The sequence below is a fragment of the Macaca mulatta genome, chromosome 14 (assembly GCF_049350105.2).
Source record: "Macaca mulatta isolate MMU2019108-1 chromosome 14, T2T-MMU8v2.0, whole genome shotgun sequence".
In the NCBI taxonomy this organism is placed as follows: Eukaryota; Metazoa; Chordata; class Mammalia; order Primates; family Cercopithecidae; genus Macaca; species Macaca mulatta.
In genome coordinates this window covers 48,600,701-48,625,276 of record NC_133419.1, presented here as the reverse complement: position 1 = coordinate 48,625,276, position 24,576 = coordinate 48,600,701, and the positions used below count along the sequence as shown (strand labels likewise).

Genomic DNA, 24,576 nt, shown 5'->3' with positions numbered 1-24,576 from the left:
CATGTCTATAAATTACTTCTGGTGAGGATCCAAGAGGCTAGTCCAGTCTCCGGGGCTGTCCAGCTACACTTTGCCGATGGTGATTAGAGTTTGGAAGGCCAAAGACTTAGCTCTCAAAGACAGTGCAAATAACCCAAAATGTGTGGGCCACTTCTGAGCAGCCCGATCCCCCACGCACGAGTCCCAGGAGAATGTTCTGATCACTCCCAGCCATCCCAAATCCTCACTGGAACATCTTATAGGTAGAGGTTTCTCAACTGTTTTGTTCATCTGTTCATCCATTCATCTGCCTACCCACCTGGCCAGCCAAACATCTATGTACCTGTTGCAGATCATAATCTCGAAAGATACAATCCTGAACACCATAATCCCGAAAGGTCAAAATCCCTAAAGTCGAAAATTACAATCCCAAAAGATTAAAATCCAGAATGTTGAAATCTTAAAAGCCAGATGTGGTAATGGAGAAGCCAAATATCATTCCTTCTTCCTGTATTCCCGCACAATGGAAGAGATCATCAAAACTGTTCCCTCGCAAAATGATGAAAATCCAGAATGCTGAAATCCTAAAGGCCAGATGTAGTAATGGAAAAGCCAAGTATTCCTTCATCCTATATTCCTTACAGAACAATGGAAGAGATCAGTAAAACTGTTCGCTTGCAAAATAGCTATGGTAAGTGTACAGGGCTACTTAATGGTGAAAGACAAAAGTTTAAAAGCTAATTATCACTGGTGCTGCAAAAGGGGAAGAGCGCTTAATTGCAACAGCTGAGCAAGAACCAGAGTTTCAAATGGACAGCAAATACTACATTTCTATACTACAACCATTCTCTAAATGCAAGTACAGCGAGTATTTTGAAAAACATAAAAGTGAAAATGCAAGCAAAAAATACCAGAAATCTCCCCTACCAAATTATTCAACCATGTATAACATCTGTCCCTTCACACATAGGGCCAATTTGCTACGTTATGTGTTTCACCTTCACGTTGTTCCCAATACTGGAGGTACAAATTGTATAAAGACTTTTAGAGAGCTCTAATTTGTTTTACACATCTTTTGCAAATTTGACTCCTTGAAAGTGCATTATCACAAGGTTGACTTTGTGTGTAAGCATTGTATGTTTGTAAAACTGCTGAAGCTTCCTCAAAATATGAAGAAGTGTTCCTTTTTTATACCTCCATTTGTGAAAGATAAAACCTCTTGAGATTTCAGCTCTTTGGATAACTGCAAAGTTTGGGCTCCAAATGAAAATTTGTAGCCCAAACCCCCATGTATCTACGCATTAACTGAACACTTATTATATGCCAGGCACTGACAGGTGAGACCTATGCAGTTCTCATTTTCAAGGAGCTTAATTCTCGTAAGGGTGACAATGAGAAAGCAGGTCAGCATAACTTTAGCATGAAAGACCTATGAATAAGGAATGACAGTGTACTACAAACAGGGACATCTGACACGCTGAATAGTCAGGAAAGGAGGAAATATCATTCTTCTAGGCTAACCTGAGGATATGCTGGGGTTGCCCTGGTGCAGGTGAGAGGGCTGGTAAAGTGGGTGAGCAAAGCCCAGAGGGATCCTGGTTGCCTCATGAGAAGGACCTCTATCCTCCCACACCTCATCAGTCTATTCTCCCCTTGCTCACTTTGGTTCAGCCATGCTCTACGCTCATTTGTACATGCCATCACCTCTGCCCAGAACACGCTTCCTCAAAGTTTTGTGTATCTGACTTTCTTGTATCAATCAGGCCCCATCTAGAATCCTTCCCTGACCACCCAAACAAAAGTGGCTACTCCCTTGCCCTAGTTCTACCCTAATTCATCACTCGGTCTTACTGCCTTCATGCATAGATCTTGATACAAATTGTCTTAATGATTTCTTGTTTTCCTGTTTATGGTTTTCCTGCCCCACCCCTCCAGAATGTAAGCAGCATGGCATCTTGCCTCTCTCTCTTTGAACACTACTGTATTCTTAGCATCTTTAACAGTGTTTGACCCACAGTATGCCATATATATATATATCCCAGCACTTTGGGAGGCCAAAGTGGGTGGATCATCTGAGCTCAGGAGTTATATATATATATATATATATATATATAAACTTTTTTTTTTTTTTTTTTTTTTGAGATGGAGTCTTGCTGTATCACCCAGGCTGGAGTGCAGTGGTGTGGTTTCAGCTCACTACAACCTCCTCCTCCCAGATTCAAGTGATTCTCCTGCCTCAGCCTCCTGAGTAGGCGGGATTACAGGCATGTGCCACCAAGCTAATTTTTGTATTTTTAGTAGAGAGAGAGTTTTGCCATGTTGGCCAGGCTGGTCTCAAACCCCTGACTTCAGGTGATCCACCTGCCTAGGACTCCCAAAGTGCTGGGATTACAGGCATGAGACACCACACCTGGCCACCCTTAATAAATATTTACAGAATAAAAGACTAAATGGATGAATGCATGAACAAATGCACCAATTCAAGTTGCTGAAAGAAGTTCAGCATGCCACAGAGAATGGGAAATGGCAGGAGATGAACCAAAGGTCTCTGTAGGGACCAGGTCCATGCAGAGTTTCCAACGACTAAGGAAATTGGACTTTATTCTAAAGGTGACTCTACTGTAAGTTTCTTTAGTCCCAAGACAGGACTGCAGCTACTCCAGAGAACACAGAGGTTAGGAAATTGAGAAAAAAGATGAGTTCTGTTTCTGATATGCCCTCCTGCCTGGGTGGGTCACTTGTCAGTTTTGTGAGCTGCAAATAGCCTCCTTACTTAGTGCTTTAGCTTATTACAGAGGAAAAAACATCCTTAGACAAGATAGAAAAGGGACTATTATGGGGGAAGTTGGTAAGGCAGATTTCAAAAAGGTTGTAGAGAATCAAAAACCAGAGTCCACAGCATGGCCAGTGGAAGAATATGGACGTGGGGCAGAAGATGACTGGCAGGGGTAGAGAGTAGGCCCTGCCAGTAGTGCAGGGTGTCCCTCACAGCATGTGGTGTGGGATCTCAAAAATACTGGAATTCATGTCTATCATGGAGTTCTGAAGCCTGTGTAACAAACAAGAGAACAAAAAGTCAGAGGTGCAGGTTAGGTGCTGTGGCTTACTCCTGTAATCCTAACACTTTGGGAGGCTGAGGTAGGTGGATCACTTGAGCCCAGGAGTTCCAGGCCAGCCTAGGCATCATGGTGAAACCCCATCTCTACAAAAAATACAAAAAATGAGCCAGGCACAGTGGCACATGCCTGTAGTCCTAGCTATTTGGGAGGCTGAGGTGGGAGGTTCACTTGAGCCTGGGAGGCAGAGGTTGCAGTGAGCCAAGATCATGCCACTGCACTCCAGCCTGGTGACAGAGTGAGACTTTGTCTCAAATAAAAATGTCAGAGTTGCAGTGAGGCTTTTAGCTCTGCTCCTGGGCCAGAAGAATAGGAAGAAGCTGGGGGAAGTGGGAGCTGAAGACAGATAGGACTTAGGGATGGGGCTTTAAGGACCCTGAACTGTTGAACAACTCACACTGCTAGGAGACGAGTATATCCTGGCAGGGAAGAGAGTGCAGTTTGTTCATAGGAGACCCATCATTGAGATCTAGGAATTAATGATGAAACTGGAAGGAGGTAAAGAGAAAACGGCTGAAAATACTGTCAAAGCAAATCCTATGGAAGTTAATATAGCTGACAGGGAGCACCTACTATGTCTCAGGCACTGGACTAAGCAAGCACTTGATACATTTAATTTAATCCTTGTAGCAAGCCTATGAATTAAGAAAAATCAAGGTTTCAAAAGCATGCATAATTTGCACAAGATGACACTGCCAGAAAGTAGTAGAGCAGGGATCTGAACCCAGGTCTATCCAATTTCAGAGACTAAGCACTGGGAAGAGATTCTTAAGGCAAAAGAAATAGGTATAGTAGGAAGTGAGGGATAAATCAGCCAGCCTGGACATTGATTATTGATGCCCTCTTTACCATGTCCCAGTAAGCCATTTCTGCCCATGGTTCTCTGCCCACGGAGTCTTAACACTTCCTTGGGAACCCACACCACCTCGCTCTTAGTCCTCACGGCCTGGATATGGTTCCACCCCTGGTTCTCAGAAGTGAAGCATGTGTTTCAGGCCTCCGCTATCAGCATGATGTTGTCCCTGGCCACAGGAGACGGTTGGGGACACAAATGCAAACTAAACCTGTCTAATCAGTATGAATCTCAGAGCTTCTGGACCAGACCCTGGCTCTTTCCTACTGGATTTTAACTTTGATGACATGAGTTTGGGACCACTGCAGCTATCTTGCCACCAGGCCCTAGATGTGCCAGGGACCTCCTCATGGAGCTCAAGACTGAATTCAACACACAGGCGGGAAGAGCCCAGACTCTGAGAATATGACTTCTAGTGATGTTGTCTGAGCCTTGAACCCCATTGTTTCTAAAGCCAGATCTATCTTGAGCTTTTCAGTGATATGAACCAATAAATTCCCTCCTTTTAAAGGTAAATTTCTCTGTATTTTCTGTCATCTGCAATCAACAGTCTTAATACATACCACCGCTAATAAAGGAAGCATCTGCCTGTATGAATAAAGAGAGAAGCCTCTGGGTGAGAATCACAGAGGGAGCAAATGAAATGCTACTGTTGGGGCCACCCACTTACAGAGATGGAGCTTTTCCAAGGCCAAACACCAAACTGGAAGACAGGCAAGATTTAGTCTGCCTGATGAATAATTTTAACCAACCAAATGTCTGAATATCTTATTCTGGAAAGATAGAACATTCAGTAAGTCTGTATTTGCTTGGCTGACAATTTCAGCTCTCAGAAACTTATGGAGAAATGCTATTATGTCTTTATTGGAAAAACTTGTGTTTTTTATTTTGTTTTAGTTTCTTGGGCTTGTTTTTGTTTTTGTTTTTTCTGTTTTTCGTTTTGTTTTGTTTGAGACAAAGTCTCAGTCTGTTGCCCAGGCTGGAATGCAATGGCATGAACTCGGCTCACTGAAACCTCTGCCTCCTGAGTTCAAGCGATTCTCCTGCCTCAGCCTCCTGAGTAGCTGGATTACAGGAACCTGCCACCATGCCCGGCTAATTTTTGTATTTTTAGTAGAGATGGAGTTTCACCATGTTGGCCAGGCTGGTCTTGAACTCCTGACCTCAAGTGGTCTGCCTGCTTTGGCCTCCAAAAGTGCTAGGATTACAGGCACGAGCCACTGTACTGGCCTGTGTGGTTTTTGTTTTGTTTTGTTTTTTTGAGACAGAGTATCGCTCTGTCGCCCAGGCTGGAGTGCAGTGGCTCCATCTCGGCTCACTGCAAGCTCTGCCTCCCGGGTTCACGCCATTCTCCTGCCTCAGCCTCCCGAGTAGCTGGGACTACAGGTGCCCGCTACCATGCCCGGCTAATTTTTTGTATTTTTAGTAGAGACGGGGCTTCACTGCGTTAGCCAGGGTGGTCTTGATCTCCTGACCTCGTGATCTGCCTGCCTCGGCCTCCCAAAGTGCTGGGATTACAGGAGTGAGCCACCACACCCGGCCTTGTGTTTTTTATTTTTAAAGGGACAAAACCTTGGGCAAACATGATCATGAAGTTTTAAGAGTTTATTAAGAGCATAATAAGAATACATCTCAAAGTCAGAGAAAAATTAGGGATGATACAATTTCCTGAGACTAGGGAAAGGGGAGGAGCCTTTCCAGCACCAAAACCTGATGCTAAAAAATACCCAAATCTCAGCTATCTAGATTAATCCTCAAGGGTTCTAGCCAGACGTCATTTATCAGTCATGTACTTTTTTCCTATAAAGTTCAATCTCATTCTCAAATTCTCTCCTACCTAGCATCCTAGTCAGCCACAATGAATTGAGCAAAGTTGGGACACAAGAAGAAACCCATTTTGCCATCTTTAGTGTAATAACACAGGGAACTCTTGGAGCTCAAATTATAAAAGGACATGTACAAGAAATGGAAAGTGGGGCACAAATCCATAGTGGAATGGGTCCACATGAACAATGGCAGAAAAAGCAAAGTCTAGAAGGAGTTGTTTGTTTATTTAAAGTAAAACAAAACAGAAACAAAATTTCTATTTATTAAAATAAAGGAGGGTTTTAAAAAACAGATGTAGGTGTCTCTACTTAGGGAAGAAGACCCAGCATAAACAGAGAAGGCAGAATTCTCCAGCTTCTGGATTTAATTCCACATCTTCATTAAGAAGAATGATCTTCACCAAGAAGAATGATCTTCACCAGGAAAAAGAGAACAAACCTGGTTAAGAGAGCCTGAAAGTCCATGATGGGGAGGAAGAACAGGAAGCCCTACTCTCCTGTAGTTGAGCTCCAGGCCCAGCTATCGGTGGTGCCCCAGTGACATAAGGGAATTTGGGCTCGAGAAACCTATTGGGTGATCTCTAAGGAATCAAAGGGAAGGGGGAAAAGGCCAGAATATTAGAAACTGGCAAACAGCATTCTGATTTTGAAAGAAGAGGAAAAACAAATTCCATAGCCTATCATCAACCTCTGCAAGAGGCTAAGCAGCACTGCTAACCTTGGCAGATTTCAGAGCACACAGGAAAGGAGGCAGCAAGAAAAGGCAAACAACTGAGTAGAAAAATGGGCAGAGGATAGGTACAGGAAATGCACTTAATAGGAAATACACGTGGCCATTGAGCTGGGCATGGTGGCTGGTGACTGTCATCTCAGCTACTCAGGAGGCTGAGCTAGGAGGATTGCTTGAGGCAAGGAATTCAAGACCAGACAGGAAAACATAGTAAGCCTGTCTCTAAAAAATCTTTTAAAATTAGCCAGGCATGATGTGGTGGCCCACAGCTAGGTCCCAGCTGCTAGGGAGGCTGACGTGAGAGGATTGCTTGAGCCCAGGAGTTCAAGGCTGCAGTGAGCTATGATCATACCACTGCACTCGAGCAGTGAGTGATAGAGTGAGACTCCGTGTCTTTAAAAAAAAAAAAAAAAAAGTGGAAATATAAAAGATCTTCACCATCATGGAAATATACATTAAATTAAGATAATCAGATACTATTTATGTATCAGGCCAGTAAAATTAAAAGACATAATATCAACTATTGGCAAAGATATGGGGAAATGACACACTCACTAATGGAATACACAGCCTTTTTTTTTTTTTTTTTTTGAGACAGAGTGTTGCTCTGTCGCCCAGGCTGGAGTGCGGTGGCCCGCAATCTCTGCTTACTGCAAGCTCCACCTCCCGGGTTCATGCCATTCTCCTGCCTCAGCCTCCGAGTAGCTGGGACTATAGGTGCCCACTACCACACTCTGCTAATTTTTGGTATTTTCAGTAGAGACGGGGTTTCAGTGTGTTAGCCAGGATGGTCTCGATCTCCCAACCTCGTGATCCGTCCACCTCGGCCTCCCAAAATGCTGGGATTACAGGCGTGAGCTGCCGCGCCCGGCCACACATTTTTCTTTAAAGGGCAATTTAGTGGTATTGGTTAAAATTAAAAACGTGTTATACTTTTATCCAGCAATCTGAAAGACTCACACATGCAGAGGCTTGTAGAAGGTTAATACAGAAATTTTAAATACAGGTTTTAAAACTACACTACAGTACATCTACACTGAAATACCATATGAGTAAAAATTAAAGGTGATTCATATACACTGATATTTAGTGATCTTTAAGACATCATTATTCATGCTTTCAGAAAGCACAAGAGAGGCGGCGGAGATCGCCTCTCTTTCGTTCCGAGTCCCGCTGCTGCTCCTGTGAGCGCCCTGCGAGTCCGTCCCGTCCACCCTCCGCAGCTGGTAGCCAGCCTGCCCCTCGCCTCGACTCCCTTTCACCAACACCGACACCCACATTGACACCTCCAGTCCGGCCAGCCACTCCACTAGTTGCCTTTGCATCTCCACACATGGCGTCCTCCGCGCAGAGCAGCGGCTCCTCCGGGGGACCCGCGGTCCCCACCGTGCAGCGGGGCATCGTCAAGATGGGGGGGCGGAGCAAGATGGCCGAATAGGAACAGCTCCAGTCTCCAACTCCCAGCACGAGCGACACAGAAGACCGGTGATTTCTGCATTTTCAACTGAGGTACTGGGTTCATCTCACTGGGGAGTGCCGGACAATTGGTGCTGGTCAGCTGCTGCAGCCCGACCAGCGAGAGCTGAAGCAGGGCGAGGCATTGCCTCACCTGGGAAGCGCAAGGGGGAAGGGAATCCCTTTTCCTAGCCAGGGGAACTGAGACACACAACACCTGAAAAATCGGGTAACTCCCACCCCAATACTGCACTTTAAGCAAACAGGCACACCAGGAGATCATATCCCACACCTGGCCAGGAGGGTCCCACGCCCACGGAGCCTCCCTCATTGCTAGCACAGCAGTCTGTGATCTACCGGCAAGGCAGCAGCGAGGCTGGGGGAGGGGCTCCCGCCATTGCTGAGGCTTAAGTAGGTAAACAAAGCTGCTGGGAAGCTCGAACTGGGTGGAGCTCACAGCAGCTCAAGGAAACCTGCCTGTCTCTGTAGACTCCACCTCTGGGGACAGGGCACAGTAAAAATAACAAAAACAGCAGAAACCTCTGCAGACGAAAACGACTCTGTCTGACAGCTTTGAAGAGAGCAGTGGATCTCCCAACACGGAGGTTGAGATCTGAGAAGGGACAGACTCCCTGCTCAAGTGGGTCCCTCACCCCTGAGTAGCCTAACTGGGAGACATCCCCCACTAGGGGCAGTCTGACACCCCACACCTCACAGGGTGGAGTACACCCCTGAGAGGAAGCTTCCAAAGCAAGAATCAGACAGGTACACTCGCTGTTCAGAAATATTCTATCTTCTGCAGCCTCTGCTTCTGATACCCAGGCAAACAGGGTCTGGAGTGGACCTCAAACAATCTCCAACAGACCTACAGCTGAGGGTCCTGACTGTTAGAAGGAAAACTATCAAACAGGAAGGACACCTACACCAAAACCCCATCAGTACATCACCATCATCAAAGACCAGAGGCAGATAAAACCACAAAGATGGGGAAAAAGCAGGGCAGAAAAGCTGGAAATTCAAAAAATAAGAGCGCATCTCCCCCGGCAAAGGAGCGCAGCTCATCGCCAGCAACGGATCAAAGCTGGACGGAGAATGACTTTGACGAGATGAGAGAAGAAGGCTTCAGTCCATCAAACTTCTCAGAGCTAAAGGAGGAATTACGTACCCAGCGCAAAGAAACTAAAAATCTTGAAAAAAAAGTGGAAGAATTGATGGCTAGAGTAATTAATGCAGAGAAGGTCATAAATGAAATGAAAGAGATGAAAACCATGACACGAGAAATACGTGACAAATGCACAAGCTTCAGTAACCGACTCGATCAACTGGAAGAAAGAGTATCAGCGATTGAGGATCAAATGAATGAAATGAAGCGAGAAGAGAAACCAAAAGAAAAAAGAAGAAAAAGAAATGAAGAAAGCCTGCAAGAAGTATGGGATTATGTAAAAAGACCAAATCTACGTCTGATTGGGGTGCCTGAAAGTGAGGGGGAAAATGGAACCAAGTTGGAAAACACTCTTCAGGATATCATCCAGGAGAACTTCCCCAACCTAGTAGGGCAGGCCAACATTCAAATCCAGGAAATACAGAGAACGCCACAAAGCTACTCCTCGAGAAGAGCAACTCCAAGACACATAATTGCCAGACTCACCAAAGTTGAAATGAAGGAAAAAATCTTAAGGGCAGCCAGAGAGAAAGGTCGGGTTACCCACAAAGGGAAGCCCATCAGACTAACAGCAGATCTCTCGGCAGAAACTCTCCAACCCAGAAGAGAGTGGGGGCCAATATTCAACATTCTTAAAGAAAAGAATTTTAAACCCAGAATTTCATATCCAGCCAAACTAAGTTTCATAAGTGAAGGAGAAATAAAATCCTTTACAGATAAGCAAATGCTTAGAGATTTTGTCACCACTAGGCCTGCCTTACAAGAGACCCTGAAGGAAGCACTCAACATGGAAAGGAACAACCGGTACCAGCCATTGCAAAAACATGCCAAAATGTAAAGACCATCGAGGCTAGGAAGAAACTGCATCAACTAACGAGCAAAATAACCAGTTAATATCATAATGGCAGGATCAAGTTCACACATAACAATCTTAACCTTAAATGTAAATGGACTAAATGCTCCAATTAAAAGACATAGACTGGCAAACTGGATAAAGAGTCAAGACCCATCAGTCTGCTGTATTCAGGAGACCCATCTCACACGCAGAGACATACATAGGCTCAAAATAAAGGGATGGAGGAAGATCTACCAAGCAAATGGAGAACAAAAAAAAGCAGGGGTTGCAATACTAGTCTCTGATAAAACAGACTTTAAACCATCAAAGATCAAAAGAGACAAAGAAGGCCATTACATAATGGTAAAGGGATCAATTCAACAGGAAGAGCTAACTATCCTAAATATATATGCACCCAATACAGGAGCACCCAGATTCATAAAGCAAGTCCTTAGAGACTTACAAAGAGACTTAGACTCCCATACAATAATAATGGGAGACTTCAACACTCCACTGTCAACATTAGACAGATCAATGAGACAGAAAGTTAACAAGGATATCCAGGAATTGAACTCATCTCTGCAGCAAGCAGACCTAGTAGACATCTATAGAACTCTCCACCCCAAATCAACAGAATATACATTCTTCTCAGCACCACATCGTACTTACTCCAAAATTGACCACGTAATTGGAAGTAAAGCACTCCTCAGCAAATGTACAAGAACAGAAATTATAACAAACTGTCTCTCAGACCACAGTGCAATCAAACTAGAACTCAGGACTAAGAAACTCAATCAAAACCGCTCAACTACATGGAAACTGAACAACCTGCTCCTGAATGACTACTGGGTACATAACGAAATGAAGGCAGAAATAAAGATGTTCTTTGAAACCAATGAGAACAAAGATACAACATACCAGAATCTCTGGGACACATTTAAAGCAGTGTGTAGAGGGAAATTTATAGCACTAAATGCCCACAAGAGAAAGCAGGAAAGATCTAAAATTGACACTCTAACATCGCAATTAAAAGAACTAGAGAAGCAAGAGCAAACACATTCGAAAGCTAGCAGAAGGCTAGAAATAACTAAGATCAGAGCAGAACTGAAGGAGATAGAGACACAAAAAACTCTCCAAAAAATCAATGAATCCAGGAGTTGGTTTTTTGAAAAGATCAACAAAATTGACAGACCACTAGCAAGACTAATAAAGAAGAAAAGAGAGAAGAATCAAATCGACGCGATTAAAAATGATAAAGGGGATATCACCACCGACCCCACAGAAATACAAACTACCATCAGAGAATACTATAAACACCTCTACGCAAATAAACTGGAAAATCTAGAAGAAATGGATAATTTCCTGGACACTTTCACTCTTCCAAGACTAAACCAGGAAGAAGTTGAATCCCTGAATAGACCAATAGCAGGCTCTGAAATTCAGGCAATAATTAATAGCCTACCAACCAAAAAAAGTCCAGGACCAGATGGATTCACAGCTGAATTCTACCAGAGGTACAAGGAGGAGTTGGTACCATTCCTTCTGAAACTATTCCAATCAATAGAAAAAGAGGGAATCCTCCCTAACTCATTTTATGAGGCCAACATCATCCTGATACCAAAGCCTGGCAGAGACACAACAAAAAAAGAGAATTTTAGACCAATATCCCTGATGAACATCGATGCAAAAATCCTCAATAAAATACTGGCAAACCGGATTCAGCAACACATCAAAAAGCTTATCCACCATGATCAAGTGGGCTTCATCCCTGGGATGCAAGGCTGGTTCAACATTCGCAAATCAATAAACATAATCCAGCATATAAACAGAACCAAAGACAAGAACCACATGATTATCTCAATAGATGCAGAAAAGGCTTTTGACAAAATTCAACAGCCCTTCATGCTAAAAACGCTCAATAAATTCGGTATTGATGGAACGTACCTCAAAATAATAAGAGCTATTTATGACAAACCCACAGCCAATATCATACTGAATGGGCAAAAACTGGAAAAATTCCCTTTGAAAACTGGCACAAGACAGGGATGCCCTCTCTCACCACTCCTATTCAACATAGTGTTGGAAGTTCTGGCTAGGGCAATTAGGCAAGAGAAAGAAATCAAGGGTATTCAGTTAGGAAAAGAAGAAGTCAAACTGTCCCTGTTTGCAGATGACATGATTGTCTATTTAGAAAACCCCATTGTCTCAGCCCAAAATCTCCTTAAGCTGATAAGCAACTTCAGCAAAGTCTCAGGATACAAAATTAATGTGCAAAAATCACAAGCATTCTTATACACCAGTAACAGACAAACAGAGAGCCAAATCAGGAATGAACTTCCATTCACAATTGCTTCAAAGAGAATAAAATACCTAGGAATCCAACTTACAAGGGATGTAAAGGACCTCTTCAAGGAGAACTACAAACCACTGCTCAGTGAAATAAAAGAGGACACAAACAAATGGAAGAACATACCATGCTCATGGATAGGAAGAATCAATATCATGAAAATGGCCATACTGCCCAAGGTAATTTATAGATTCAATGCCATCCCCATCAAGCTACCAATGAGTTTCTTCACAGAATTGGAAAAAACTGCTTTAAAGTTCATATGGAACCAAAAAAGAGCCCGCATCTCCAAGACAATCCTAAGTCAAAAGAACAAAGCTGGAGGCATCACGCTACCTGACTTCAAACTATACTACAAGGCTACAGTAACCAAAACAGCATGGTACTGGTACCAAAACAGAGATATAGACCAATGGAACAGAACAGAGTCCTCAGAAATAATACCACACATCTACAGCCATCTGATCTTTGACAAACCTGAGAGAAACAAGAAATGGGGAAAGGATTCCCTATTTAATAAATGGTGCTGGGAAAATTGGCTAGCCATAAGTAGAACGCTGAAACTGGATCCTTTCCTTACTCCTTATACGAAAATTAATTCAAGATGGATTAGAGACTTAAATGTTAGACCTAATACCATAAAAATCCTAGAGGAAAACCTAGGTAGTACCATTCAGGACATAGGCATGGGCAAAGACTTCATGTCTAAAACACCAAAAGCAATGGCAGCAAAAGCCAAAATTGACAAATGGGATCTCATTAAACGAAAGAGCTTCTGCACAGCAAAAGAAACTACCATCAGAGTGAACAGGCAACCTACAGAATGGGAGAAAATTTTTGCAATCTACTCATCTGACAAAGGGCTAATATCCAGAACCTACAAAGAACTCAAACAAATTTACAAGAAAAAAACAAACAACCCCATCAAAAAGTGGGCAAAGGATATGAACAGACATTTCTCAAAAGAAGACATTCATACAGCCAACAGACACATGAAAAAATGCTCATCATCACTGGCCATCAGAGAAATGCAAATCAAAACCACAATGAGATACCATCTCACACCAGTTAGAATGGCGATCATTAAAAAGTCAGGAAACAACAGGTGCTGGAGAGGATGTGGAGAAATAGGAACACTTTTACACTGTTGGTGGGATTGTAAACTAGTTCAACCATTATGGAAAACAGTATGGCGATTCCTCAAGGATCTAGAACTAGATGTACCATATGACCCAGCCATCCCATTACTGGGTATATACCCAAAGGATTATAAATTATGCTGCTATAAAGACACATGCACTCGTATGTTTATTGCGGCACTATTCACAATAGCAAAGACTTGGAATCAACCCAAATGTCCATCAGTGACAGACTGGATTAAGAGAATGTGGCACATATACACCATGGAATACTATGCAGCCATAAAAAAGGATGAGTTTGTGTCCTTTGTAGGGACATGGATGCAGCTGGAAACCATCATTCTTAGCAAACTATCACAAGAACAGAAAACCAAACACCGCACGTTCTCACTCATAGGTGGGAACTGAACAATGAGATCACTTGGACTCGGGAAGGGGAACATCACACACCGGGACCTATCATGGGGAGGGGGGAGGGGGGAGGGATTGCATTGGGAGTTATACCTGATGTAAATGACAAGTTGATGGGTGCTGACGAGTTGATGGGTGCAGCACACCAACATGGCACAAGTATACATATGTAACAAACCTGCACGTTATGCACATGTACCCTAGAACTTAAAGTATAATAATAATAAATTAATTAAAAAAAAAGAATTAAAAAAAAAGCATAAGAGAAACTTACATATAAGTGCATATACGTATATAAATGCATAGAAAATAGTTTAAAAGTCAATTAACCTGATTATAGAGATTACCTTCGGAAGGTGATTTGGGATATCTTTGTCTTTAGTTTTTGCATTTTTATACTGAGAATGTTTTCATTCATTATATAGTTAAATATACAATTAATATACATTTAAAAATTTGTATGTACTTAACTATATGTATACATATATATACACACGCACATATATATATACACATAGTCGGCCTTCTATATCCAGGGTTTCATATCCATGGATTCAACCAACCACAAATTAAAAATATTTAGACGGGAAAAAAAGGATGGTTGTGTCTGTAGTGAACACATGCAGACTTATTTTCTTGTCATTATTTCCTAAACAATACAGTATAACAACTATTTACATAGCATTTACATTGTATTAGGTATTATATGTAATCTTGCAATGTAGAAATGATTTAAAGCATGTGCGGAGGTTATATGCAAATACACTATTTTATATAAGGGACTCTGAGTATTCTGGTATCTGTGGGGTTTCCTGGCACCAGTCCTCCATGGATACCAAGGAATGACTATACACATATACTGTAAACATATATGTATATTAAAAGAATGAAGAATAAAGACCAGGAAACAGTGACTGTTGGAGACTAGCTTGTGCACTACGAGTAAGATGTGTCAAATCTAGCCAGTTTCCTTCTCCTTCGGTGAGAAGGGAGATGCCAACCACACTGTGAGCTGAGCCCTGAAGGCTCAGGCAGAGCCTTTCAGATCATTAGTATGGAAACAACAGAAAAATGCAGGCTGGATGACAATGCTAGAAAGTAGAGCCAAAATTGACTGTTACTGATTCAGGGCCCATGTGGAAGCTCCTAGGGCAGTCTTTGGTCCTGTCCTGTTCAATATCTTCATTCATTCATTCGTCTAATCTCTCACTCACTCACTCACTCACTCAAAGACATTTGAGAGCTTACTGTGTGTCAGATGTTGTGCATTGAGATATAAAGACAGGCCGGGCATGGTGACTCACATCTGTAATCCGAGCACTTTGGAAGACCGAGGTGGGTGGATCACTTGAAGTCAGGAGTTCAAGACCAGCCTGGCCAACATGGTGAAACCCCGTCTCTACTAAATACAAAAAATTGGCTGGGCACGGTGGTGGGCACTTGTAATCCCAGCTACTCAGGAGGCCAAGGCAGGAGAATCGCTTTAACCCAGGAGGCAGAGGTTACAGTGAGCCAAGATCGTGCCATTGCGCTCCAGCTTGGGCGACAAAAGCGAGACTCCGTCTCAAAACAAAACAAAACAAAACCAAGATATAAAGATGATCTCTGCTTTAAGCCTAGGATACTGAAAATTAGACAGAAGGGGGAAACAAAAACAGTGTGAAAAATGCTCAGACTGAAGTGCTATGGGAGCTTCAGAGGGAAGAGCCTGATCATACCCTGGCCTCTTGATGGAGGTCACTATTTATACCTCTATTTATATTTCATGAGGTCTGTATGCTGCATGAAAGAGATCATAAAGCTAGGAAGTACCACGAATTCCGAAAACCACATATATGTGAGGTGGAAAGATTCACAAGCTAAACATACCAGTGCAATCCATTTTCAGTCACTAAAAAGTTCCACCCTTAGGTTGCAAGAGAATACGCTTCAGTTCTGAGGCCTCACTGAAAGAACACTGTCAAAGAGCAAAGTGTCAGGATAGGAAGGAATGGGCCCAATGTGAGATGAAGGCCAGATAAAGGTATACCCAGACTTTTTCAGGGCCACTCTGATCTCTCTCTCTGAGCCCTTGACTTCACTCATATTCCTCTTGTTTTCTCTCAGGGAATCACCTACAGCCAATAGACTCAGGAATTTCAAGATCTCTGATTATATGCTTGGTTGAACTATTTCAGAGAGCGCAACTGGAAGATCACTCCCAGCTCAGGTCCCAGCAACATGGCAGTTAGTCTGTAGCAGATTTTCAGTTTGCAAGACCTTTCTTGACTGTCCTCTCCCCACCTGGTACCCCAAGGTTGTCCCTTCATACATAAGAGAAGAAAAACCGAGAAGCACACACATGCCAGTTTCCATGGCTGTGGATCCCAGGCAGTCATTTCACCCTTCCAGGCCTTAGTGTTTTTGTTTAATGAAGGAAGTTTATAAAGAGAGGGTAATGCTTAATACAAGTGAGCAAATGGAATCTCAGGCACCCAAGAGGACCTATCTGGGTCCCAATCCTAGTGTAGGAGGTGCTGTGGCAGGGACCCTCCATCAGGACTAACCTCTTCAGTGATGATCGAGACAGCACCTGTGCAGCCTGGTTCATGGCCCTGACCCAAGCATTCATGTCCTCCTGGGTGTCGGCACTGAAGTAGTAGGTCCTCATGCCCGACTGCTCGGCCTGAGAGCCCGCCGTGGAGCTGTTATAGATGAGCGCTCGCATCCCTGTGTGCACAGCCTGTAGCATGAAGACAGAAATGCAGGTCAGAGGGAGGTTATCACACATTTCCTTTATAGGAGCAGAAGCAAGGAGGCACTATGGCCCTTCCAGACTAAAAGTCCAAGCACCACCCAACTTGTTTCCACTCCTAGAAAACATCATAGGCTAGATTTCTCTTTCTTAGTGCAGCCAGGCCGTGATAGCTGTCTGCTCCCCACAGTAAAAGCCCTGTAGCTGTAACTGTTTCCTACTTATCTTACTCCTGCTTTGGGGGTTGGGAGTGTGCACAAAGTCAAGGCTTATGTGAGAAACAGGCTTTTCAGAAAACCCTCATTTCATAGAGGCAGACTTTTGGGAATCCCTGTTTTGTTTTTGCTGAAGCCTGAGATTCCTGCTTTGGCTATAATCAGACAAGAATTGACTCAAAACTGGCTGCAACAGCAGGTGGCTTGATGTGGATGTTCACTGTGCTTCACTGCTTAGGCATCAAGTGTGATGTGTGCTCCTGAAAGAAGCTGCTGTTCTGTCTCTCGAAAAGAGGCACTACAGGATGTGAGGGCAATCTGGCTGTGACATCTGTCACCCCATTGATCACCAGGATTGATTTGGCTAATCCAGCTGGCTAAGCGGGTATCCCCTTCCTCCCTCACTGCTCCATATGCATCCCTCCTGAAGCTGCACACTCAGTCGAAGAGGAAGACCATCCACGATAGAGGAGGACTGGTCTTCGGTCAAGGGTATACAAGTAGCTGCAGTCCCCTGCTAGAACCTCCAAACAAGCTCTCAAAAGAGAGGCATTACAGAGGTGGACAGAGATGACCAACAGTTAACTAAATATTCTTGCAAACCTACTCTGTCCTTCTGCCTCAAGGTGCTTTCACATGTATCCTTGCAAACAAACAAACAAACAAAAATCTCGAAAATAGGTACTCAGAACGACCACTGAAAAATGACTGGGAAGATTTGCAAATCAGAGACAATACCAGTTTTTCCCCTTGTGCTCTGATAAACCAGAGAGCCATCTTTTAAGTTTGCAAGGAACAATCTCACCAAATCTACATAAGAAGATGATGTGAAAAGAGGAAGATTTCCTGAGTACCTACTGTGTGTGTCCTAGGTACTTCCACAATTTAATATCATTGTAACTCTTAACAGCCTTGAGAGGTGGAGACAGAATCTCTGTTTTACAGATGTAGCAAATGAACCTCTGAGATGTTAAGTAACTTTCCCAGATTTCCACACCTGGTAACAGATTCTTCACAGCACTTACCATTACCTGATGCTATTTATTTTACACACTTAGTACCTGCTTATCATCTGTCTCCTTCCTCTATAAATATAAGCTACATGAGAGTAGAAACTTTGCTATTTTGTTCACTACTATATCCCCTGGAACAGTGCCTGACACATAGTAGATGCTCAATAAACATTTGTTGAAAGAACGAAGCGTTAGAACCCAGGTCTGACTCCAAGTCTAGGCTTCTCTGTATATTGCTCCCAGGTACTATCCAGAAGTGAGGGTGATTACACAGATAACTGGTTCGATACTCTGAATCCAGCATGAAAGGCAAACCCCATGCAAGGACCAGGCAGAGAAAACAAAATGAGAATGAATGAAAAACTGGACAATGACATGCTTCTGGAATCACTAATGGTCATAGATGAAAACCTCTCAAATGAACCTTCAGCATTTACTTCTCCTCCCTGCCCTCTTAAAATCCAGATCTAAAATGCATAGTAAATATGGGCCTGCTTCTGACATTTACATATCTGAGTCCATCCAGCTCAGTGCCAAGGGAGTCTAGGCAAACTTGGCCTGCAGCCAAGGATCCCTATAGTGGCTGAAGCAAACCTGATATCCTTCCTTTGCATGTATAAGGTATTCACTATCACAGGAAGGATTCCTTCTATTTTAAGCAAGGTGGAAATATGCCAATAAGAACAGAATAAGGCAGGGTGCAGTGGCTCACACCTGTAATCCCAGCACTTTGGGAAGCCAAGGCAGGTAGATTACCTGAAGTCAGGAGTTCAAGACCAGCCTGGGCAACATGTTGAAACCTCGTCTCTATTAAAAATGAAAAAAAAAATTCCTGGGCACAGTGGCGCATGCCTGTAATCTCACCTACTCAGGAGGCTGAGGCATGAAAATTGCTTGGACCCAGGAGGTGGAGGTTGCAGTGAGTTGAGATTGAGCCATTGCACTCCAGCCTGGGTGACAGAGTAAGACTCTGTCTCAAAGGAAAAAAAAAAAAAAAAAAAAAAAAAGAACAGAATAAGAAGGAACCTGTGCATGTCTTACTGAAAATCAGCAGAAATTCTTGGAAAATATCCCTTGGATAATGATCCCACAAGATCTCTGACACACTCTCCCAGACTTTTGTGCCCAGCTATAGAGGATTCTGGGACAGGTGCCTATCCCACTACACACAAGCATGGGGAACCCTCTAAGGTACAATAAAGACAGTAGATCCCTGCTGTACAAAAATTCACGGAGCCAGCCTTGTCCAGGAAATCAACATGGGACATGCCTCAAACATGCAGACATGGGTTTGCATGTTTATTTGCAAATGAGCCTTGAGAGTTACATCCACCATTATGAAGGAGTTACACATGATTGCAAATATAACCCTGGTCACTAATAAATGAGCAGGTGCTGTGCCCAGCTGCTGTTGACTCTGAAGAGCAGATTCCAACTGCATTCTGCCTGTGTGAGGGCATATTCGATGGATTAACTGTGAAGGCAAGAAGTACAGAGAGTTTCCTTTTAATCTGGCCAAGTGACCCCAGTCCAAAGTGTCCTGAGCCTAGGACCCAGATGATGTGAATCTTCTCACTCCTGCCCTAGTGTCAACTCAGAGATGGTACTGTTTTCTCTGCTCTTTGCTTTCCAGTTAACATAATCCTATGAAGCAACTTTGCATAACTGAATAGAAAACAAGCTATGCCTAAAGGAAATCACGATGTGAGTGAAGAATTTACTTCAAAGACATGACACCCATAGGATATGGTTGCTCTCCTGGCTCTTGGACCTCAGTTCTAGACACAGCACTGGTGAAGGAGCCAGAATCCTCATGGTTCAAGCCCCCAACATCAGCCTTTAGAATAGAGAAACCTCAGTGGAAAATACAGGAGCACCCAGGGCCCATCAACTGGCTGGCTCATTCTGGAACTTGTTCAACAATAATGAATCATTTATTGAGTATTTACTACGTGAAAGGCACCCTACCAAAGTTGGAGGGACAGCATTAAACAAGGTCATGAGAGTTTATAGCCATATAGAAGAGAAATACTATGGACAAGTAACTACAGCTGTAGTAAGTGTCATCAAGGTCAGGATGCTGTGAGGAAGATAACAGGGGAGCCCAGCTTGATCCCTGAGGAACTGACATTGCAGCTGCCTTCTACATAGCAGGTAGCCATTTAAGTAATAGCAGGGAGGAGCTAGGTAGCACCCCATGAAGGACACGTGCGCACAGTGTGTTCATCTTCAACGACGAGGCCAGCATGACTGGCGCAGAGGAATGGAGGGGAAAACCGCATAAAGGGATGCTGCCGAAGTTGGCAGGGCCAGACCACCAGGGCCTTGCAGATCATGTAGGGTTTTGTCTTCATGAAAGAGCAATGAGAAACTATTAAAGGGTGTTTTGTCTTGTTTTGCTTTGTTTTGAGACAAGGTCTTGCTCTGTTGTCCAGGCTGGAGTGCAGTGGCACTATCTTGGCTCACTGCAACCTTCTCCTCCCTGGTTCAAGCAATCCTCCCACCCCAGGCTCCTGAGTATCCTGGACTACAGGAGCACACCACCATGCCCGACTAATTTTTGTATTTTATGTAGAGATGGGGTTTTGCCATGTTGCCCTGGCTGGTCTCAAACTCCTGGGCTCAAGTGATCCACCCACCTTGACTTCCCAAAGTGCTGAGCCACTGCACCCAGCCTTATTAAAGGGTTTAAACCGGGGAATGATGTGATCAGATTTTGTTTGGAAAGACCACTCTGGCTGCAGTACAGAGAAGAGGTGCGAATCAGCAGAAACAGGTGAGGGGGGATGGGTCAGGAGGCTACTACAGGAGCACAGGTGAGAGATGGTGGTGGAGGCAGAAAAGGGGAGGAGCAGACAGGGTCTGGAGAGAACTTGCAGGTAATATCTGCAGACCTTGGTAATGGACTGGATATGGGAGGAGAGGGAACACCAGGTATAAAGGATAAGAGTCTCGAGTTTACAACTTGCAGAGGCAGTGGTGACCATTTATTGAGATTAAGAAAAGGGGCCGGGTGCAGTGGCTCATGCCTGTAATCCTAGCACTTTTGGAGGCTGAGGCAGGTGGATCACCTGAGCTCAGGACCAGCCTGGCCAACATGGTAAAACCCAGTCTCTACCAAAAATACAAAAATTAGCCTGGCGTGGTAGTGGGCACCTGTAGCCCCAGCTACTCAAGAGGCTGAGGGAGGAGAATCTCTTGAACCTGGGAGGCAGAGGTTGCAGTGAGTGGAGATCACGCTACTACACTCCAGCCTGGGTGACGGAGCGAGACTCCATCGAGGGGAGGGGAGGGGAGGGGAGGGGAGGGGAGGGGAGGGGAGGGGAGAAGAGAAAACGAGATTCTCATGTCCAACCTTTAGGCTGACTACAAGCAGTACAGTGAACAGGGTAAGAACTTGGGCTCTTGGAATCAGCCTGAGGTCCAAGGTAGACTCTGCCTCTTGCCCACTGGGTAACCCTGGGTAAATTATTCAACTTCCTCATGCTTTTGTTTCCTCATACTTAAAATGGGACTATGGGTAAAAGTAGCATTTACCTTATAAGGCCACGTGAAGATGAAATGACACATACACTGCTTAGAGCACAGCCTGGCATTTGTAAGGCTCAAAAGATGTCAGCTGATGTTACTGAAGGAGCAGTCACTTGAGCAACCTAGGGAAGTTGGCTGAAACAGCATTCTGGAAACTTTAAGACTCTTCTTCCTCCCTCCCCATCACAAATTTATAGGGAACTAAATACAAAACACAAGTAAGCCTGACCCCACCATATCTTGGGAAGTACAAGCACTGTCATTGGCCACAATTCCAATTACACATGAACACTCCCTGTGGTCTCTGTCTACAGAATGGGACTAGCAGAACTAGCTGATGAACCAGTTTTCCCGGTGAAAGGTCTGGGTGGGTGAGTCAACCATTTACAGTGCAGTGAGACAAAGCTGTGGAAGTAGAGAAGAAGGATATTTAACCTGTCCAGAGGGCTCAGAGAAGGCTTCCCAGACAAGGTGACCTTGAGCAGAGAACTGAAGGACAAGTAAGAGGTGGGAAAGGGCATTCCAGGCTGTGGCTGAAGTTTAAGTAAAGGCCTATAGGCAAGAAAGGTCCTGGGGCCTTAGGCAATTGTATATGGCTAGAGGAAAGACATAAGGTAGGAGTGGCTAAAAATGTGGCTGGAGATATAAGCTGGGGCCTCATGAATCACAATTGGCTTAATCAGCTGGGCACAGTGGCTCACGCTTGTAATCTCAGCACTTTGGGAGGCCAAGGCCGGTGGATCACCTGAGGTCAGGAGTTCGAGACCAGTCTGGCCAACATGGTGAAACCCCATCTCTACTAAAAATACAAAAAAAAAAAAAAAATTAGCTGGGCACAGTGGCAGGTGCCTGTAATCCCAGCTACTCGGAAGGCTAAGGCAGGAGAATTGCCTGAACCTGGGAGGCGGAGGTTGCAGTGAGCCAAGATTGTGCCATTGTACTCCAGCCTGGGTGACAAGAGCGAAACTGTCTCAAAAAAAAAAAAAAGATTGGCTTTATCCTGAAAGCAATGGGGAACCACTGAAGGGCTTACAGTGGGAATACAACTGGAACAAGGGTACAAGTTAGGAACAGCATAAAGGATGAACTGTAGGCTGCAGAGGAGTTCCAAGGCTGAATCAACAACAGCTAATGCTTACAGAGCACTTACTATACACTAGGTCCTGCTCCATAGTGTGCTCCCCAGGGGAGGGACGGTAGTGGCCAAGACAGAATAGTGACAGCAAAAGTGGAGAGGAGGAGATGAATTTGATAGATATACAAAGAACAAAATTGAAAGGAGAGAGAAAAAAGGCAGCTCTTTCTTGGTGTCTTCTCATTCTATAATAATACACATGCTGATGCAAACTTGAGAATATAACCCCTAAAAAAGCAAGGATTTTGTCCTATTCATTGCTGTATCTAGCATTTATTATAGAAAACAGACAATCAGAGCGTGCAACAGAAGTTTATAAAATAGAACTACATAAGTGAAAAACTATGCCTCTTGGCATGTCTTCAGAATCTAGAGCAGGGACCTGAACATTTTTTATGGCATGGACACTTTCAACAGTTTGATAAATACTATGAACCTTTTCCAGACTGTTAAGCATGCAAAATAAGGGAAATCTATTATACTGAAATATAGTTCTTAAAATATTTTTTAAATGTGTGGTCTAGTGATGCAGGTGTTTGTTTACTAACGTACTGCATAATGGATCTGGTGGCAGATGTAATAATTATTCTGATTTTAAAATGGTGATGAGCATAAATGATATTTCAAGATACCTGCAACAGCTGTAATGTGTTATGAAGATATCTATAGTTTCTTTTTTTTTTAAATTTATTTATTATTATTATACTTTAAGTTGTAGGGTACATGTGCATAACGTGCAGGGTTGTTACATATGTATACTTGTGCCATGTTGGTGTGCTGCACCCATCAACTTGTCATTTACATCAGGTATAACTCCCAATGCAATCCCTCCCCCCTCCCCCCTCCCCATGACAGGCCCCTGTGTGTGATGTTCCCCTTCCCGAGTCCAAGTGATCTCATTGTTCAGTTCCCACCTATGAGTGAGAACGTGCGGTGTTTGGTTTTCTGTTCTTGTGATAGATTGCTAAGAATGATGGTTTCCAGCTGCATCCATGTCCCTACAAAGGACACAAACTCATCCTTTTTTATGGCTGCATAGTATTCCATGGTGTATATGTGCCACATTCTCTTAATCCAGTCTGTCACTGATGGACATTTGGGTTGATTCCAAGTCTTTGCTATTGTGAATAGTGCCGCAATAAACATACGAGTGCATGTGTCTTTATAGCAGCATAATTTATAATCCTTTGGGTATATACCCAGTAATGGGATGGCTGGGTCATATGGTACATCTAGTTCTAGATCCTTGAGGAATCGCCATACTGTTTTCCATAATGGTTGAACTAGTTTACAATCCCACCAACAGTGTAAAAGTGTTCCTATTTCTCCACATCCTCTCCAGCACCTGTTGTTTCCTGACTTTTTAATGATCGCCATTCTAACTGGTGTGAGATGGTATCTCATTGTGGTTTTGATTTGCATTTCTCTGATGGCCAGTGATGATGAGCATTTTTTCATGTGTCTGTTGGCTGTATGAATGTCTTCTTTTGAGAAATGTCTGTTCATATCCTTTGCCCACTTTTTGATGGGGTTGTTTGTTTTTTTCTTGTAAATTTGTTTGAGTTCTTTGTAGGTTCTGGATATTAGCCCTTTGTCAGATGAGTAGATTGCAAAAATTTTCTCCCATTCTGTAGGTTGCCTGTTCACTCTGATGGTAGTTTCTTTTGCTGTGCAGAAGCTCTTTCGTTTAATGAGATCCCATTTGTCAATTTTGGCTTTTGCTGCCATTGCTTTTGGTGTTTTAGACATGAAGTCTTTGCCCATGCCTATGTCCTGAATGGTACTACCTAGGTTTTCCTCTAGGATTTTTATGGTATTAGGTCTAACATTTAAGTCTCTAATCCATCTTGAATTAATTTTCGTATAAGGAGTAAGGAAAGGATCCAGTTTCAGCGTTCTACTTATGGCTAGCCAATTTTCCCAGCACCATTTATTAAATAGGGAATCCTTTCCCCATTTCTTGTTTCTCTCAGGTTTGTCAAAGATCAGATGGCTGTAGATGTGTGGTATTATTTCTGAGGACTCTGTTCTGTTCCATTGGTCTATATCTCTGTTTTGGTACCAGTACCATGCTGTTTTGGTTACTGTAGCCTTG

At 43.5% G+C, this 24,576-nt stretch overlaps 1 protein-coding gene across 50 annotated transcripts in view; it reads right to left on the bottom strand.

Moving 5' to 3' along the window:
• The window catches only part of PLEKHA7 (pleckstrin homology domain containing A7), a 246,417-nt gene that overhangs the window by 55,377 nt on the left and 166,464 nt on the right, over positions 1 to 24,576 (bottom strand). For all 50 annotated transcript variants that reach the window (XM_077963192.1, XM_077963195.1, XM_077963201.1 and 47 more), the window contains one exon: positions 16,400 to 16,575. In XM_077963192.1, the coding sequence (XP_077819318.1) occupies positions 16,400 to 16,575 (176 nt within the window). The remainder of the gene's footprint in view (positions 1 to 16,399; positions 16,576 to 24,576) is intronic.